At 42.0% G+C, this 18476-nt stretch overlaps 2 protein-coding genes and 1 non-coding gene across 3 annotated transcripts in view; 1 reads left to right on the top strand and 2 right to left on the bottom strand.

The window, feature by feature from the left end:
• Rufy3 (RUN and FYVE domain containing 3) overlaps nucleotides 1–1524 on the bottom strand; it is a 96810-nt gene extending 95286 nt beyond the window's left edge. Inside the window, exon 1 of the mRNA XM_013150127.3 lies at nucleotides 1402–1524. The gene's annotated coding sequence lies outside the window, so the exon portion shown is untranslated. The remainder of the gene's footprint in view (nucleotides 1–1401) is intronic.
• A 1605-nt stretch (nucleotides 1525–3129) lies between these two features.
• On the bottom strand, nucleotides 3130–5080 carry Utp3 (UTP3 small subunit processome component). Its single transcript, XM_003467554.5, has 2 exons — nucleotides 4944–5080; nucleotides 3130–4846 (listed from the first exon to the last, which is right to left on the bottom strand). Exon 2 carries the CDS (start codon nucleotides 4641–4643, stop codon nucleotides 3222–3224), a length of 1422 nt encoding a protein of 473 aa, XP_003467602.1. The 5' UTR covers nucleotides 4644–4846; nucleotides 4944–5080; the 3' UTR covers nucleotides 3130–3221.
• Nucleotides 5081–8693: 3613 nt separating this feature from the next.
• Nucleotides 8694–8800, top strand: LOC111756111 (U6 spliceosomal RNA). The gene has a single exon (XR_002790602.1). It is a non-coding gene; the product is annotated as a U6 spliceosomal RNA (small nuclear RNA).
• The last annotated feature ends 9676 nt before the right edge of the window (nucleotides 8801–18476 follow it).

The raw sequence follows: 18476 nt of genomic DNA, 5'->3' as shown, positions 1-18476 counted from the left end.
GTGTGAAGATATAGTCAACTATTTAGAAGAAAACAAGACATAATGGTAGCCACTGCTGATCTCCCATTGTCTTGCTTTGAAATTTTTGTCACTTACATTGTTTTCTTCTGATCTGCTTTGTTGTTTTACCCTCTTTACAAAAAATTAAACTATTTTCTTAATGTTAACTTGTATATTTCAACAAATTAACTTAAAATTTTTTTTAAGTTAATTTAAGCAAATAAGCAATCCTTCAGTATTTCAAATACATTTGGTGATGTGCATATATCAAGCCAGTTATCTAACCTAGTTACAAAGGGCACAAAAATAACTTTCCAGCTTTCCAAGTGCAAACTATTAGATAGTTTCAGAGGCCTGTTAAATAAAATTTATTTCTATACAAAAAAAGGAGTGTTTAACCTCTTATAGCTAAGAATACATATAGATAAGAAACCGTGGTTTAGAAACGTCAGCTAGCCAAAAGCCAATCAGCAAGTTAATGGTATTCATCATTAAGATTTTCCTGTACTTTAATTTTGTGTCCCTATCTACGATTTTTTGTTTTTGAGGAACTCATTATATAGCCCACCTGGCCTCAAACTGCCAGTGATCCTCTCCTGCCTCAGCCTCTGAGTACTGGGATAACAGATATGGGGTCCACTTTTTTATTATGCTGTCATAAAACAGGTTGTTTTGTCTTGATGCCTGATATCAGTAATCTACCTTATTGCAATTCTGATTATGATGCCTTGTTCAGTCTCTGAAAAGTGACTATTATACTGGTTTATTATTCATGCGCCCACAAATCAAAACTACTGGGTGCCTTTGAGTTTTCTCTAAAAGTTAAATACTAATTTTGGCTGTGAGTGTGGTGGCACACACCTGTAATTCCTGCACTGATGCAGGAGGCTCACCGCCAGTTCAGTCTGCCTGGGCTAAATAGTGAGTTCAAGCCCAGGCATGACCTTGTCTTGAAAAAAAAACAAAAACTAATTTTGGAAGACATGAATGCTAAACCCAGCAACTTGTTTTGCTATTAACTCACATCAGACAAGCCAGGTCTTGCTTATAAGACTGCAAGTTACATCCTAGCTCATCCAGATGAGTACAATGTTGTGAAATATCTGACAGTCTCAGGCTTTAATTTTTTCCAGTTTCCAAATGAAGATTTTTCATTTAAAACATTTTGCTCTACCAGTTCTATCTCAGGGGTCTGACACAGAATACCAAACTTTCACTGAGACCTGGTCCACACATTTTGGTGCTGTCTCCACACCAAGCTAGCACTCTTAAGATGGTTGCTGTGTAGCAGATGCTGTCCTGAATCTCACCTAGCCCTTAGAACACCACAGTCAGAAGGTACTCCTATTATTCAAGCTCTAGATTAAAACAACAAAGTTCCAGAGGCACCAAGAAACTTACCAAAGTCCCAAGTACTAAGTGTTGGGGCTGGGTTAGGAACTTGAGTATCCTAACTCGTCTGCTCTTAACCACTTCTCCGGCTGCTCAAGGGTAAAAGAAAATGCAACTCAGAGGGTAATTCAGAAATACCCTGGTAAATAACTCCGAAATCTGTATTTTTTCTACTTTAATCAGAAAAGGAAGTATGGGATTGGACTCTTGAAACCAGAGAGGCTGGGTTGAGATCCTGCCTCTGTTACTTATTAGCTAGGTGACTCAGGTAAAGTCCATTCTCCTTGCCACAATTTCCTCATCTTTGAAATGTAGACAACAGAATTTACCACATACGTTTGTTGAAGAATAAAGAAGTAAGCAGAACCAACGTATTCAGAGTAGCAAGGACTCGGTGCTACTTTCACTTCCAACCTACATCTTTTAAGAAAACCAAAAAGAATGTGACAAGTGTGGTAGTCTGAGGAGGAAGGTATATGCCATGTATAAAGAGAACAAATGCTCACATTGTTAGTTCAGGTTTGAATCACAAGCAGGTGTTCTAAGAGGAGGTTAACCTCCCAGAACTTTGTACCACCTGTAACACAGAGCCGCTCTGACACTGCAGACGACAAGATGTACAGCTAATACATGGTGTTGGTAACTACGAACTACTAATTATCTGTGCATCTCTAGCAGTTACAGCACATTTAATGAATTAGCAGTGGCAGAGATAAAGAGTTCTGTGCTTTTAGTGGCCAGTCCTCTCATTTACTTCCCTTGCATTATCCTAATTTTAAAATTATCAACATTTCCCTTAGCAGACAGACTAAAGTAACTGTAGGAAACATGCAACTTTTAAAGATTAAGCTGCTACTTAATCTTTTTAAAAAATCTTTAATCTTTAAAAAATTTCAGCAAGCCTGGCAAGTGCAAGGTTGTGAGTTGAATCCCTGGTAACCGCCCCCCTCACCCCAAATCAGCAAAAGGAGTATAAACAGCAAGAGGTGCAAACCACCAGCACAGAGGGAAACCATTTTTACTTATTATATAAAAGACTATTAGAAAATACTCACAACTGGTGTAATTAAGGCATTATTTTTCCTTTTTCTGCTTGCAATCCAAAGTTCTTTATTCCTATGCTTTTATCACAAAATATACAAATTCATTTCAATGTTAAGACTCATGGATTAGTAAGTATCCTGCCCAAGTAGTGTAGCTAGGTTAATTAAATATATGGCAGAACCATTTTTATAGACTATCTTACAGATAAGACAATGCCTAAGGTGCAGACTATTTATGTAAAAACTTACGCAAGTGCTTAAATCCCATTAACATTCCACAATTAACTGAGTTGGAAAGTTTCCCAGGCTAATACTTAACATGATTTTGCACAACTTTTTTCAGCATCACCTCTTTCCTCAAACATCTTTATACTGTTTCCATAATTTTTTTTTTTGTCTTTTTCGTTTTTACCGGTACCAGGGATCGAACACACGACTGCCTGCTTGCAAGGCAGGCACTTATGCCGCTGAGCTAAATCTCCAGCCCCGTTCCTACAATTCTTAATGACTTTAACAGCATCTAAAGAGCACATAAACCAACCAAAAAGCCCCTGCTTCCCTGGCATTAACTTTTAAATTAACTTAATATATTAACACAATCACTTTATTTAAAAATAAAAATTAACCTGATTGCCAAAAACCCTGCTTCCCTGGCATTAACTTTTAAATTAACTTAATATATTAACACAATCACTTTATTTAAAAATAAAAATTTATTAACCTGATTGCCAAAAACCTTTTTAAAACAAAGCAAACATTAAAAAATAAAAAAACAAAGCAAACATTTTACTTAAGCTTAATGCTCTTTTTAACTCCAGCACGGATTCCTGATAATTCACCACTGTAACGCTGCTCTTCTCGTCGAACTTCACGAACCTGGCCTCTTCTTCGAATTTTGGCTCTTCTGAACTTCTCCCTATGTTTCACTCTGGGATTTCGATCAATCTTTTTTCTCCTTGGTGTGAGTCCTCTATTTTTAGCCATCTGATAGGTAATGGCTCTCTTTGAATTCAGATCTTCAAGGGCCTGTTCTTCAGCGCTAGTTTCTTCCTTCTTTCTCTTTAACTTTTGCCTGTCCTCTGTTTCTTTATAGTATTTCAGTGCAGCTTCTTCATCAAAATCTGAATCATCAGAGAGATTGCCAGAAGCAGGGATCTCTGAAGCAGGCTTTGGCTTGGCCTTGGTGAGTTTTGATTTTGGGTTCAATTCTTTCTTTAATGCACAATTCTTAAATGTAAGCAGATGTCGAATTTCAGAGGACAGCTTCTGATCCACAACTGACAGCTTGTTGATCAGATTTCGGTAGGTAACAAGCCTTTCTATGACAGGATGTCCATTTGCGGGGATTCTCCTAGCTTTCAGGATCAAATAAAAACTGATGTTGGAACAATAGTTCAAGTAGAGGTTGTATTTGGTCCTCAGGTATTGGCTTCCTTTTCCGGGTGGAATGATTCCTTGCTCCACTAACTCTAACAATGGCTCTAGCTCATCTTTCACTTGTATTAACTTGAGTTTTAGGTCTTCTATCAGCTCCAAGAGCTCTGGTGATTCCTTTCGCAGCATCTTCAGCTTCTCTTTCACTGATACTTTAGTTAAATCCTTCAAGACCCTTGTCTCGGTCTGTTCTACCTGAGACACGGGTTTTGCAAAGGCCTCCACCCAGGCGACTCCAAAATCCTCCTCTTGCAGGGCCTGGGCTAGGCGCCGCTGAATGACCTGTGCCTCCTCCTCTTCCTCTCGCTCCTCCTCCTCTACTTCTTGTTGACTCTGCCGGCCTCGGGATTTGGTGCCATAGTCCGTGTCGTAGTACAGTTTTTTCCTCTGACCCCAAGACAAACTGGGATCCACAGAGGCCTCGGCCTCACTCCGCACAGAGCTCCCGCTGTCGTCATCCTCATCATCGCCATCCTCCTCCTCGCCCGCACTCTCTCCGTCTTCGTCTTCATCGCCAATATCTAGGGCTAGCACCTCCTCCTCCTCCTCCTCGCCATCGTCCTCCACCCCGCTCTCCACCTCGTTCCAGCCCTTGGCCAACGCTGCCCGGGCTCGTGCCTCATGGAAGTCATCTACCTCATCTTGGTAGTAGCTGGAGTCCCCGGGTGAGGGTGGCCCACCTAAATCGTCTTCATTAGCGTCTGCTGCGGCGCGACCTCCTCTGGCTCGTACGGCTGCCCACTGGGCGGCTCCGCGCCGCCGAGTTCCCTCCATGGCTCCCACACCGTCTCAGCTTCTGCAGCGATGCAGATTCCAGTCACCTCCGAGCTGACAGCAAGGACCACTCAATCCACAGCACGTTCCGCCACCAGGCACTACAGGGAGAACCCGGTAGCCAGAGATTTCCACTTCCTTCCTGGCCGAAGGGCGGGACTTCCGCTTCAGGCACTTCTCTGCCACCGAATTAAAATCTCTCCCTGTAGGAACAACAGGTTAAATAAATTGAGTTTGGGCAGGGCATGGTGACGCTCGCCTGTAATCCCAGCAAACGGGAGGCTGAAGCAGGAGAGTTACCGCGAGTTCGAGGATAGTCTGGGCTCCATAGTGAGTTCAACGCCAGTCTGGATTGCACAAAGAAACCCTGTATCAAAAGAAACCAAAAGAAAATTACGTTCTGCAGAGTCCTGTAGTGAGACTTCCGTCGTCTCTCGCGATAGCCAGAGGCCGGAAGTGAGTCATCCCGGAAGTAGCCGTCCGCCTCAGCAAGGCACTGTGCGTTTGCGCCGCACGGGCGTGGCGGGCGCGGAATGTGATCCCGCGGGCGCACTCGCGCGGCTGCGGTCCCTGTCTTCCCTGACGGCGACAGCGTAGGGGTCGGGAACCCGCAGAAGCCATGTTTTCGGCGGGCGCGGCCGTGTCCGGGCAGCGTGGGCGCGCAGGAGCACAGCGCAGCCTCGGGTCTCGGCGGCTCAGGCTGTGAGAGAGCTGCGCCGCGCCTGCCGGGCTCCCTCTCTCCTCTCGGCCCGAGCGCCTTTGGGGGTTCCACTGCGGGCGGTGTTCAGCCGGGATCTGCCGGGGCCTGGGGGCGGGGCGGGAACGCACACACTCTGGGTGCATCCCAGGCGCCGTGTGCAGCCTTGTGAAGGACGAGGGAGAGGGCCAGGCCGGGAGCGGGGTTCGGGAGCCGACTGGGCTCACACGGAGACGGACCTAGACGTCACGCCGGCAGGTGCGGCGCAGGAACCGGGGACGCAGCTGCCACCCTAGGATTTGTCGCACATACTGCGACTGAACCCAGGCGCTTTGCGCTGAGCCACATACCCAGTAGTTTTTGTTTTGAGACAAGGTTTTACTAAGATGCCCAAGATGCCTTCAAAAGTGGGACCTCCTTCCTCAGCCTCCCAGATTTTGCTTCTTTAATATGAATTTTAGATCTTTGCCAACAGGATAAGGTGGAAAGTCCAAAAGCACAGATTACTACCGTATCTTTGAGGAAAGAGGTGGTTATAAAAGAACTAGTTACGCTGGTGTATTGGTAGAGATAGATGTTTGAAAGGACTGCCCTGTAATCTTGGTTTAAATTTAAGTTTCTGGAAACGGCGGTGTAATAGGTTCAAAGTTTAGTATTATGGCACTCTCAAGTGTGGGAAGTTGGAAGCTGAACTCTGCTACAATGAACAGTAACACAATGTCATCTTTACAGAAAGTACGGTGTTACATTAAGAATATACAAATTTTCAAAAAATGAAACAAGTATTTAAAAAATATCTTTAAGCACTTAAAATCCTTTATGAAATTTTAGGAAAAAAATAGGAGATAGATGGTCTCCTTATGCAGTTCAGGCTGGCCTTGAACTCATTATGTAGCCCAGGCTGTCCTGAGCTCCTGGCAGCCCTGCCTCAGCCTCCCATGTCCTGGTATACACCTGTAATTCCTGCACTGGAGGTGCTAATGCAGGAGTATCACTGCGAGTTTAAGGCCAGCCTAGCAAGACAGTGTCTCAGAATACAAAACAAAACGTACCGAGTTTCCAGGAAAAAATAAAAATGAATGCTTGATATTGAACTATTTGTGGCAATTACAATTTATCATTAGTTGAATATTACATTATTGTGGTATCGGGCTCATGAGTTAGCAAGCTACACATAGTGAGGACCACCAGGTTTTCTTTATATCCTAAGTCTTTTAGGGATTTTTTTTTTTTTCCTGAGCAAGACAGAGTTCTGTGACTGACACACTGGGTAATACCAGGGTACTTTCCCCAGGTTTGTGATCTGGCGGTTGAAAATGTCCCACCAGATTTGTTTAAACACCTCTATTTCTTCCTGAAATACTAAAGCAGTAATGTTTAATGATAGCTTGTGTTAAGAATAGTATCTTTAAAAAAAATAGTTTCTTTGTTTGTCTCTTCTGGCTTTTTGAGACAGCGTATTGCTATGTGTTTGAGGCTGGCTTTAAACTTATTCTGTAGCCCAGGCTGACCTCCAGCTTATAGTGACCCTCTTGCCTCTGCCTCCTATGTGTGCCATACCATGTCTAGCAAGAGTGGCTTTATGTGCCTGAAAATGTCATAAACTCTAGACAGTCTGCCTTCTGTAAAAGTTACTGTACCAATCTCTGTGTCTGAGGAAACAAGCACAGAAGACTTAAAGGAAATGATAAAACTCTTAGGTGATGGAACTAGATTTGAACTCAGTCTATCTCCAGAATCTATGCAGTAACTAACTATTGCACCATGCTGGTTTTCGGATATTCTCTTAACTGGTCTCCTTACTTTTGGTGTTTTGCACGTTTGATCTTGTGTCTTCCGGTTGTATCTTCCAAGAGTACTATTTCTATCACCCTACACCCTGCTTCAAACTTTCAGTGATGCTCACTCAGTTCCTATCAAAAGTTGTCACAGTGTACATCATCCCCCTAATGTCCGGCTCCAGACATCCTTTCCTGCTATACCTTTCCACTTCAGAACCTGCATTCTAACTTGGTGTCTTACTACTGTCGTCTTCCTCCTTCTCCTCTTCTCTCCTCCCCCTTTCTCCTTCCCCCTTATTCCCTCTCTCTTTCTCCCCTCCCCCTTCCCCCTCCTGCTCCTCCTCCTGGTACTGGGGATTGAACTCACACCCTCATACCTGTTTGGCAAATGTTTCAATGCTGAGCTCCTACTTTGCTGGATGTTTATGTAATTATTGTTTTTATGCTATCAGGGATTGAATCCAGGTGTGCTCTGCCACTGAGCTACATCCCCAGCCCTTTTAATTCTTTAACTTGGTAGGTTTTTTTTTTTTGACTGAGAACAATAACAAACTGGATTCTTACATAGCTGGTCATAGCTGTATACCATTTTTAAATATTTCCCTGAAGTTTCCCTTTAAGACACACCAAGTCTTGCCAATCATGTAAACATCAAAAAACATTGGCAGATTTGTAGCTTAATTTATACTACTTCAGTGACTATATTTGAATGATTTATGTGGACAATTTGATTATACAGAAATTAGCTTTAAAAAATGGTTCATTCTAATAGCTACAGATAGGACTATATATATATATATATATATATAGTATATAATTGTGCCTAAACTATGTTGTTCAGGTGCACAGTGATTTTTTTTCACTTTAGTGTTCATGGCCAACTTCATGTTCAGACTGCAAAGTTTATGGTTTTTAAGACAGATACTAGGCAGCCAGTCTAGGTAAATGGTGTATGTTGCTATACTCAATGTAGCATTTCAAAGCAGTAGCCTTTAATAGTGCATTATCTCAAGCTTCTGTACTACTCAACATAGGGATTTTAATTTTATGTATTTGTGCATGTAGGTATTTTTGAGACAAGGTCTTGCTTCATAATTTAGGCTGGCCTTGAACTCACTGTATGCTAGGCTGGCTTCAAACTTGTAGTGATCCTCCTGCCTCAGCCTCTCAAGTGATAGGATACAAATGTGCACCCTCACATGGGGCAGGATTTTAACTTTTAAAATTCAAAATAATGCCTAAACATGAAATATTTACACTGCAAGGTCACTTGGAGGAGAAGAGACAACTGTGGGCTGTGTGCCAGCTCCCCTGCCTGCAAGGTCGTGAGGAAGAGGCTACAGGTCATTTAATGGGCAGAGTTTTCTCTTTTCTCTGTAACTGGTTTCTTAACAAACCATGAAATATTTGCTTTACTACTGCTGTGAATTTAAAGTGATAGCTGAATACATGTTTACTTTTTATTTGAGTGTTACAAACTAGCTTAGGATAACTCCAAAGGAATTACCAAGAGTAATATGATCATAATGTACTGTAACATGTACTAATAAATCTAAAAAATACTGTAGCTTTGTGTTTGCTTTGGTAGCACATACGCTAAAATTGGAACGACACAGAGAAGATTAGCATGGCCCCTGCACAAGGATGACACACAAATTCGTGAAGCGTTCCATAATTTTTTAAAAAGTATTGTAGCTTTTTAAATTCCTAAATGAGTTTAATAATTTAATATGAAAATAATAGTAAAATGTATTTTTGGTGTTAATAACTATAAACCTCCTTAGACAATATTATCACAGAAACTCAGTGAACTATTTATTGGCACAAAAATGAAAGGATTATTTTTAGATGTAAGAGAAAATGGAAGAGGTGAAATAGAGGTGCCACCTGCTTTCATTTCTTAGAAACCACTTACTCTGAGACCATTATATATTTAGCTTTTTTTTGCAAATAAGATCCATATCTATTTTAAGACACATACACACGAAATCCTAAAAGTGATTCAGAAGCAAGATATGAAATGTTCACTGAAATATATTGTAAATATTTGAACCTTTATAAGCATATACTTAAAATGTGGCTTAGTTTGGTAGCATTAATTACAAAAGGAAGAACTTAAAGTGGATTGAAGCTCTAATTCAAATTAAAACTACATAATTTTCTAAACATTTTGATCATGAGACACGTACAATTATTTATGTATGAAGTAGTACTCCATTGGCAGGTATAGCTTTGGTGGTGAAGGCTCAGGTAAATCGTGTTTTTTTAGTCATCCCTTATTCTTTTTTTTTTTTTTTTTTGTCTTTTTCCTTTTTATCGGTACTGAGGATCGAACTCATGACTGCTTGCTTGCAAAGCGGGCACTTATGCCGCTGAGCTAAATCCCCAGCCCCAGTCATCCCTTATTCTTTATAGAATCAAGTTCTTAGTGCTCAGCCCAATATTCAGGAGCAGCCTTTATCTGGCTGTAACTTATTTTTCCAGTTGCTTTCCTGCTACTTTTCTTCTTGAATTTTACATTCTAGAGAAACTAAAATACCATTGTTCTCTCTCTGTCTCTGTCTGTCTCTGTCTCTCTCTCTCTCTCTCTCTCTCTCTCTGAGACACAGTCTTACTATATATTCCAGGCTGCCCTTGAACTTGTGGCAGTCCTCTTTCCTCAGCCTCCTGAATGATAATGTTACAGGTGTGCACCACCATGCCTGACATCATCTCTTTTTGAGATTTCTTTCTCTGATCTAAGTTTGAGCTGCTCTCCATCTCATTCTTACATGGTTTTCAATCTCCAGCCTGTTTTCTCTGATATGTTAATTCCCATTAATATCTGCTGTCTCCAAACGCCTCCTGCGTTAGGCATTGTAAACATTTTCTTCACTGTGTTAGACTCCCCATCTGCTTAGCTTTTCCATTAGATACATGACCATTCTTTGTAAACCTTATAATGTCCAGCATAGTTACTTATGTGTAGTAAATACTGACAAATAACTAATCAAATAATGAATTGAATCAAGCCCTGTTAAATTTCAAGGTATTGGAAGTTATTGAAGCTAAGAGTTTAATAAGCTATTTGCAAAGCAAGATAGTATATTGAAGGATAAATGGAATTTTATGCTAAGAACAAAGAGGAATCTTTGGAGGGCTTTAGATGAGAAAAATAATGGAAGGATGCAGAATTGCAGATAGAAAGTTGCAGTGAGAAATCTCACATTGAAACCCAGTATTTTGTAAAATTAATAGACAATAATGGAAATATTCTTTTAAAGTATGGTATTACTTTGAGATTGTTTCAGTCATGTAGGGGTGAATTTTAATGTGTCAACTAGGACCCTGCAAATAAGGATATGAGAAGCATACAGATTCAGAGCTACTTCTTTCTGTGTGTGTGTGACTGAACTCAGGACCCTCACACTGACCTACATCCCAGGCCTGATATTTTAACTGAAGGCAAGGGTTTGGGGTTATCTTTTCCTTAACTAGCTAGCACACATGCACTAGTAGACCAGAAGAGTTACATGCTACCTGCTAATAGGACTTACCTACTTCTGTGTTGGTCTGCTTTTACTACTCTTGCCAAACATCTGAGATAACCTAAAAGAGAAGTTTCATTGGCTCCTAGTTTGCGAGGCTGTGGTCTGTGCAGGGGGACCCATGCACTGGGCTCCAGTGCTGTGGCATCGTGACATGCGTTAGGGTGGGGCACCAGGGCTGCCCCACATGGCTGCCATACTTCCCAGGGTGACCACCCTGCAGCGCCCTGGCTGGGCAAGCAGTCTTTAATGTGAGTGCTTTAGGGGAACACTTAAACGGTAAGATGGCATCATAAGTAAGTGCAACTATATGCAATTAAATACATAAACTCATTCAAGCTTTGGATTTCCAACTCTGAAACTAAACCATGGAAAACTGCTGACCAGAAAATACCTCTACACGGAGCCTCCACGTCTGCTCGAGTTGCAGCTTTTCACATCCTGAAGTGTGCATGGTGGCTGCTCCCTCCTGCCAGTAGCACTGATGATTTTTATGATACTCGTCTTGTGCAGGCTCTGTGCTCTTTCCTCTGACCCCATTATCTTGCTTAATTCTCACAGCATGCCTGTAGGAAGGGCATGGTTGTCCTCTTTTTTACAGACAGACTCAAGTGTGAATTGATTGGCCTTAGGCACTTGGAACTCTGGGAACCCCATCAGTCTCACTGTGAAGACGATTTTCTGAATCATAGTATTATATTGTCTCCTTGGTTATATGTTATGAGCAATGAAAAGTTTGTAGGGTCCAGTTATACAGTATTTCTGCTTCTGGATGGATTACCAAAACTGGAACCCTTATGTTTACAAACTAAGATTAGGTAGAGACAGTATCAGTTTTAACCAATATGATGGTAGAAGGGTAGGTAAATTAGTTGAGCATAGTGGCACACACTTGTAATCCTGGCACTAGCAAGCTGAGGCTAGATGATTGTTGAGCTGGAGGCCAGCCTGGAATGCATAAAGTAACTTTGTTCCCCCCCATAAAAAATAAGGTATATTAAGCACAAGTACAGATTCCCTATGATGAATGTGATCATTATGTATGTAAAAAAAATTACCAATAAGATTAATTAAAAAAACAAAAAAAGTCCCAAAAACAAAACAAAAAATGTACAAGAAGTAATCAGTCATTGCTCCGGTTTTGTTCTGGGGTTAATGGAGCAGGCATACTCAGAGTATAGGCAAAAGTCAGAAAGCATAATGAGAAGTGGTTATTCAAACATTGATCTGTTGTTACTCAGCCATTGATTAATTTTGGTAAGACTTATTGACATTTTCTTCTGTGATTTTAATAAAAATTTTATTTAAGTTAATTTCTTTGAGTTTATGTTTGACTTTCTTGATGGCCATATCAGAGCATTACTTCATACCACAATCACTAACTATGTTTCAATAAATAGTTTAACATAACAGTACTTACATGAGATCTGCTTTCAGATACATGTAAATAACTCATTCTGAAATTATATTAGAAAGCATCTTATGTTGCTTATGAGTGACACCAAATGAAGTTACTAATAACCAAGTATGCATTACAGTCATTTATATAAAATCACTGCAACCATCTCATATAATGTCAAATTTACAATCATGTAACATTTTAGTTTTGCATAGCATACAGTGACTCACTAGGTAAAAAGCTAGCTGTATTGAAACATGCAATATGTATAGTTTCTGGATTTGTAATTTTCTCTTAACTCTAAATAGTCAGTGCTGTTGTAGGCTCTGCCTTACTATATTTGGTCTCTTTTTGCCTGACTTGTAATCATCTGTAATCATAGTTTTGATGTCCTTTCCTTGAGGAAGCTTTCCTTAACACGGCCTCCCCCCCATACATCATACTTCATTATCATAAAAATATAACTATTAACCTGTGTTTTCATCTGAGCAAAGGTCATATGAGTTTCATTTATTTGCATGCCTGCTCTGTAGAGCAAATGCCAATATGTTGTGTTGGATTAAAGAATAAGTGAGTGAAAAACTACCTTAATTGAGGACCAAGAAAGCTGCCTTATCCTTATGGACCATTTTATGTGTTTGCTATAATGGCCAGTTTCTTTTGTCATAAAAAGTTCTTTTAAATAAAAATACATGGCTGTCCTGATTGTACAAAGAAATTATAAGCCAACAGAAGGATGTACTACTTTCCTTTGGGAGCTGTAATAAAATACCATAAACTTAGTGCTTAAAACACAAGATAGGGTACTCATTACCCGTATACATCCGATGTGGTCTTCGAGGTAAGATCCAGGCCTGCGCAGGGATGCGCCGCTCACAGCCCCTCCCACCTCTCCCAAGCCAGCCACAGGCGCTTTGCGTCCCTCTGTGTCCCCGTTTCTGTGTGAGGACCCTGGTCGCGGTGCTGGACCCCAAAGGAAATCACAAGTGAAGGTCCGTGTGAGTCCATCTGCAGCCGCTCGATACGAGAGGTTCACAGGCTCTGAGAACTGGAACCTCTTTCCTGCCTACTTTGGTAGCTTAGCCTTCCTGTCAGTTCAGATGAAGTTGCTATCTTTTCTACATATAAAAGTTATAAAAGATGCTAAAGTAATAGTTTGTTGCAGTTGTGTTTTAGATGCTTTTCACTTACTGATGCTCGTGGTCTTCTGTGCGCATCGTAGCCATGCCATTTCATAGATGAAGCTGAGGAGGAGAGGCTTTCATCGGCTTCCTATGCCCGCGGCCCCCAGGCAACCCCTGACTCCGAGCTGGCCGCGCGGCCCTGGGCAGCGGAGTGGGCGCTCCTGCAGATGCGGTCACTGTTGTGGCCAGCGCTCGAGAGTCACCAGGCGGACACGCTGCCCCGTGGCTCACACTTGCTTCTTGTTACTAAAATGGGTTTAGAATGCCACTTCCATGTTGTGCCAATACTTGGAATAGAAAATTTAGAACAAGAAGACATGTATTTCTCCACCTGCTTTCCCAAGTAAGTCTTACTGGCTTTGGTTTCTTTCTTCTTTCTGGGTGGTGATGGGACTGAAGCCTGGCGCACCCAGCTCAGCGCGGCCTGTGAGAAGCTGCGCCCCTGGCCTCACCAGCAGGTCCCCTTGTCGGCTGTCACTGGTGTCTTGGTGGGCCCCTACACTCTAGAGAGCGCTGATTTAGTGCAGGTCGGAAGAGAGGGGCACACAGGAAAGGGACTGAGCTGGGAAGGCACAGCTCTGCGTGGCTGTGTGCAGCTGAGGTGACCAGGGGAGCCTCGAGGGGAGCTGCCTGGCTGACTTAGCGTGGACTCACTAGAACTAGCTGTGAAGATTTTAGAATTTGGACAAGAATTAGGAGGAAAGAAAGTTAAATTTTTGATAAGGAAAAAAAGCGAATAAAAAGCATTCTGAAACAGGAATTAGCAAATCATACCCTCAACAGCAAGGAAAGCAGATTTGACCTGAGCAGATGCCTCTCAAAAATAAACCCCAGATTTCCCTGGAACAGAGAGAGAGGAACACCCTGGGGGTTCTAGCTGGCATGCTGGGTTAACAGTGCCGAAGGGCATCCTGGAAATCTCAGAAAAATTCCTGAAATCTAACAGGCTTCCTTCAGGTGCGGCTTTGGAAGTGGGCCTGTGTGAATGGGGACCTGACAGAAAGTCGTGCGGGGGTGGAGGGAGAGCACAACAGCAGGGTCCCAAATAGCTCCTTGTGAAAGCCAGCCAGGCAGGTGCAGGGTTATTTAGAGCAGACCACAGCCCAGGTGCGCTTCCCGGTAAACACTGAACCACAGAAGCCTGGCTGCACCGCAGGCGAGCTCTGCGAGACCCGGAGCCCAGCTTTATGTTTGTCTCAAGTTTTAAATTTTAGAAAGAATGTGAGATCAGGTTTCTTCTTCATGCTTTAGATTCCTTTTAACTTTAATGTTTGCCTTCTGATATCATTTCACTCATACTGGACTGGGATTGGATAAACTTTAACATGACAGTCTCTACATGCAGGAACCAAAATATGCAGGTTTAAAAAAACATCACTCAGAAAAAATTTGTGACTGGGCATGATAGTGTATCCCAGCACTTAGAAGGCTAAACCAGGAGGATTCCGGCAAACTGGAGGCCACCATTGGCTCCACAGTGAGTTCAAGTTCGCCCTGAACTACACAGCCAGACCCTGTCTCCAAAACAAAAACAACAAACAAATTTCTCCATATAGATGGAAAAAATTAATAGCTTTAAGTCCAGTAAAATGGACTAGAATGTGGGCCTAGGATCTACATTTAGCTTTAGAATGATTAAGTTTGACTCTAAAGTTCAAAATAGCCTGGTGTGAAAAAAAAATATCTTGGTGTGGTGGTGCACACCTGTAACTCTAGGACACTAGAAGTTGAGGCAAGCTGATTGCCTTAGGTTCAAGGGCATCCTGCGCTACAAAATGAGACCTTCTTTCAAAAAAACAAAACCAACCAAACAAATATATATATATATATATATATGTATATAGTAAACTTGTATAATTTAAAGTTGGTCCTACATAATTCCATGGGGTCATCTACTGTGGTTTCCCCTTTTCTCTCTTGGGTCCATGAGTTTTCCTCCTCCCCACACGTCCTAAACAGGCCGTGGTCTTCACACTCTGCCTTTCCTTCCTGCTTCCTCTCTTAGCACAGTGTCGTTTTGACTTGGGCGCAGGAAGACCTTTTCAAACGAGTTCTGTTCCCTTCACACTGCTGCTGCCCTCGTACCCAAGCCTGAGGGCTTGGACTGAGAGGTGAGCCTGAGAGGAACACAAAATAGTTTTGGTAGTGACTTAGTTGTTTTTAATTTACTCTGTGTCATAGTCACAGGTTGTGAGGAGAACAATTACAATCAGGACACAGAATTTATATTATTTTATGATGATCACCCACAGTTTAATACAAGAAAGTGCAGGAAATGTGTTTACAACACTAAAGACCCAGAATATTCAGCCAAGGGCCTAGATTACACAGCAAAGTCCTGCATGAGTCCAGATGAAGACCCAGAGACTATGACAGTGCCTCCCATGAATCCAACTAGAACCAACAAGGAGGATTCATGCCAGTCTCTTTTACGGACCCGTATTGTAAAAGCCTAAAGGTCAAAAGTGGGAGCTAGAAAGTCTCTGCCAGCAGGGGAAGGAGCTGTGCTGGTAGGCTGAGGGTTCTACACTGGAGCCAAGAAGTCATACTCAAAAAAAGACCAGAGCTGTCCTGAAAAGCACCACTGCCATCCTCAGCGACAGCGACACGAGGCCCCAAGCTCCTCTGATGATAAGAACAGTTGAGTAATGCACGAAGCCAGCATGATGAGTTTGTCCTGGAGATTAAAGGGCACATGTCTTCCCCTCTGGAGGCAGGAAGCGCTGCTCCATGTAAGGACCAGAGCTCCCCCAAAGTGAACCACAGCCACTGTCACCAACAAAGTTCCGAGCTCCTCCAATGACAATGGTAAAACTAGTCATGATGCTAGGGAAGCTAGTCACGATGAGCTCCTCCAGAAGAACCAATGGCCCCAACAGCAACACTTAGAGACACCCACAACCCCTCACTTCTCCTTCTCCACATCTCTATTTATGCTGGCAAGTTTCCTCAGGTGGAACATCTACACTCAGCACCATGCTGATTTAATTCAGCTGGTGTTAAGTTGACCAGTTTTTAATCCAAAACACCCTGAATATACAAACTGTAAAGGGTAACACTTCAAACACCCACACCCTGCCACACAGTTTAGGAAATGAAATGTCACACATACCATTGCTTGTGTGCTGCTTGACAGTGCTGGGCTTGCCTTTGGTTCTGGGCCGACTGTGAGCCTGGCCGATTTGCACGTGCTCCGTAGGTCTGGCTGGCAGCACCCTCCGGAAGAGTGGGAAGCTCAGTAGCAGCAGGATGCCTGCGGTGCTGGCCGGGAAGGCGGGGCTGCCTCTTGGTCTTGTCCTGGAGTAGAGGTCTCTTTTATCCTTCCTTGGTTGTCCTATACAGGACTCATTTGTAGAACCATAAGTTACTTGGGAACTGTAGTATTGAACACGACTATGTGTCTAGAACTACAGTGAATGTTTTACCTTGTTTCACTCCTTGAAGATCATTTTTGATGTCATCTCTTGACAGATTTTCTTCTAGTGCTAAGAAAATATTCTCCCAATTTATTTCTCCATGTCAATTCAATAATTAGCTAGGAACTGTGGCAGATACAGAAAGCAGAGCTCTGCTGCATATCAAGAAGTTATAAGTGCTGTGTTTCTGATGATCCCTTACCATATTTTTTAGAAGGTTGCTTTTTTGCAAAGAAGTCTGTGATACCATATATCCTCCTTGTGAAATGTCAGTGTGTTCTGGGTTTTGGGGCTTTTTACATGTTCATAAGGCTAAAAGTAAACCTAGAGTTCCTTTGTGATAGACTCAAAATTTATCAGATACAAAATTTTTATCTCAAATATATATTTTACAATCTCCATCAATTTTTTTCCTCCTTCAAAATCAGAGATTCTGAAATTTCTTTATATGACAATGCTAAGGAAATGAAAGAAGATAGCCTGGACCAGGGCTGTAGCTCAGTGGCACAGGGCCTGCCTGGCAAGTGTGAGGCCGTGAGTCCAATTTCCGGTATAAGATAGTTGACAGAGATGTCAGGACTGCTGATTCTCTTTTCACACTTTTTTCAATTATATTTTAATTTTTTAACGTGTGTGTGTGTGTGTGTGTGTGTGTGTGTGTTGGGGATTGAACTCATGCCCTTGCATTTGCCAAGTAGGCACTTACACTGCTGAGCTAAACCTCTGGCCCTACGTCCTCTTTTATTCAGTTTGAATTTTTGAATTAGCACATGTCTGCTGTACATAACGAGTACAGTCCTTGTGGTGGCTGACACATATACGTAACACTTGTACATTGTTTTCACCCCCTTTTCTTCTCTTTCTTCCTCATCCCTCCATCTCTTGGTCCCCTTCCCTTTCACAAAAGATCTGTCTCCCTTTTCCTGTTGTCAATCTTGGATTTTGTTCTTTATTTATATTTTGGGGTTCTCCTGGAAGAGAAACCATGTAATATTTAAGCTGTGTGTCTCCTTTGTCTCACTAACCATTTGGTCTCAGGGTGCATCCACCTTCCTACCAATGGCTCACGCTTATCCTTCTTTGTGGCAGAGTAGTACTCCCTTTAGTTCCTATTGGCTATAAGGGTTAATGAGTTCATTTGGCTGGCTCAGAACACACATATAACATGCAGTACTTTAATCATTTTCACCGTCCTATAACCCTCTTGCTCTGCTTTCTCCCCAGTTCACAGTTTTGTTTCAGTACATATGTTTAGATCATGTCTATCTCCCTGTTATCTACCCTCACATCCCACCCCTTCTCCATTCCTCCTCTCCTCTTGTCTAACCTTCTGCTCTCTACTCTCTTATCATCTTTTCTAGAGTTCACATGTTAGGAGAGTGTGGGGTATTTGTCTTTTTGATTTTGGCTGCACATTCACCGTTTTCCTATGGATGACACAGTGCCACTCTCCTTCTTGGCTGGATGGTGCCCTTTGGTGTGTGTGTCCAGGATTTCTCTACCCACTCACCTGATGGTGGGTGCCATTCACTTTCGTTTCCCTTATCCCTTGTCACACGGAGGTGTTACCGTATATAGTTAGGCCTCACACACACATATGTAATTTTCCTTCTGAAGTACTTTCGGGAACACTAAGAAGTTGAATCTAAAATTTAAAAATTTTAAGTTACTTGGAATTTATAGGTTGACTTTTAATTCAAGGTTTAATATGATCATAATTTTTTTTACCGCTGATTAGGCAAATCTATTCATTATCTAAACTTGCTCTTCTTTTTAATTTCAAGGAAAAATGAGAAAATAAGTATTATTCCACTAAATGAGAAATTTAA

The sequence above is a fragment of the Cavia porcellus genome, unplaced genomic scaffold, assembly GCF_034190915.1.
Source record: "Cavia porcellus strain 051 isolate PalLab524CR breed Dunkin Hartley unplaced genomic scaffold, mCavPor4.1 scaffold_30, whole genome shotgun sequence".
NCBI lineage: Eukaryota > Metazoa > Chordata > Mammalia > Rodentia > Caviidae > Cavia > Cavia porcellus.
This window is presented reverse-complemented; position numbering and strand designations above follow the sequence as displayed.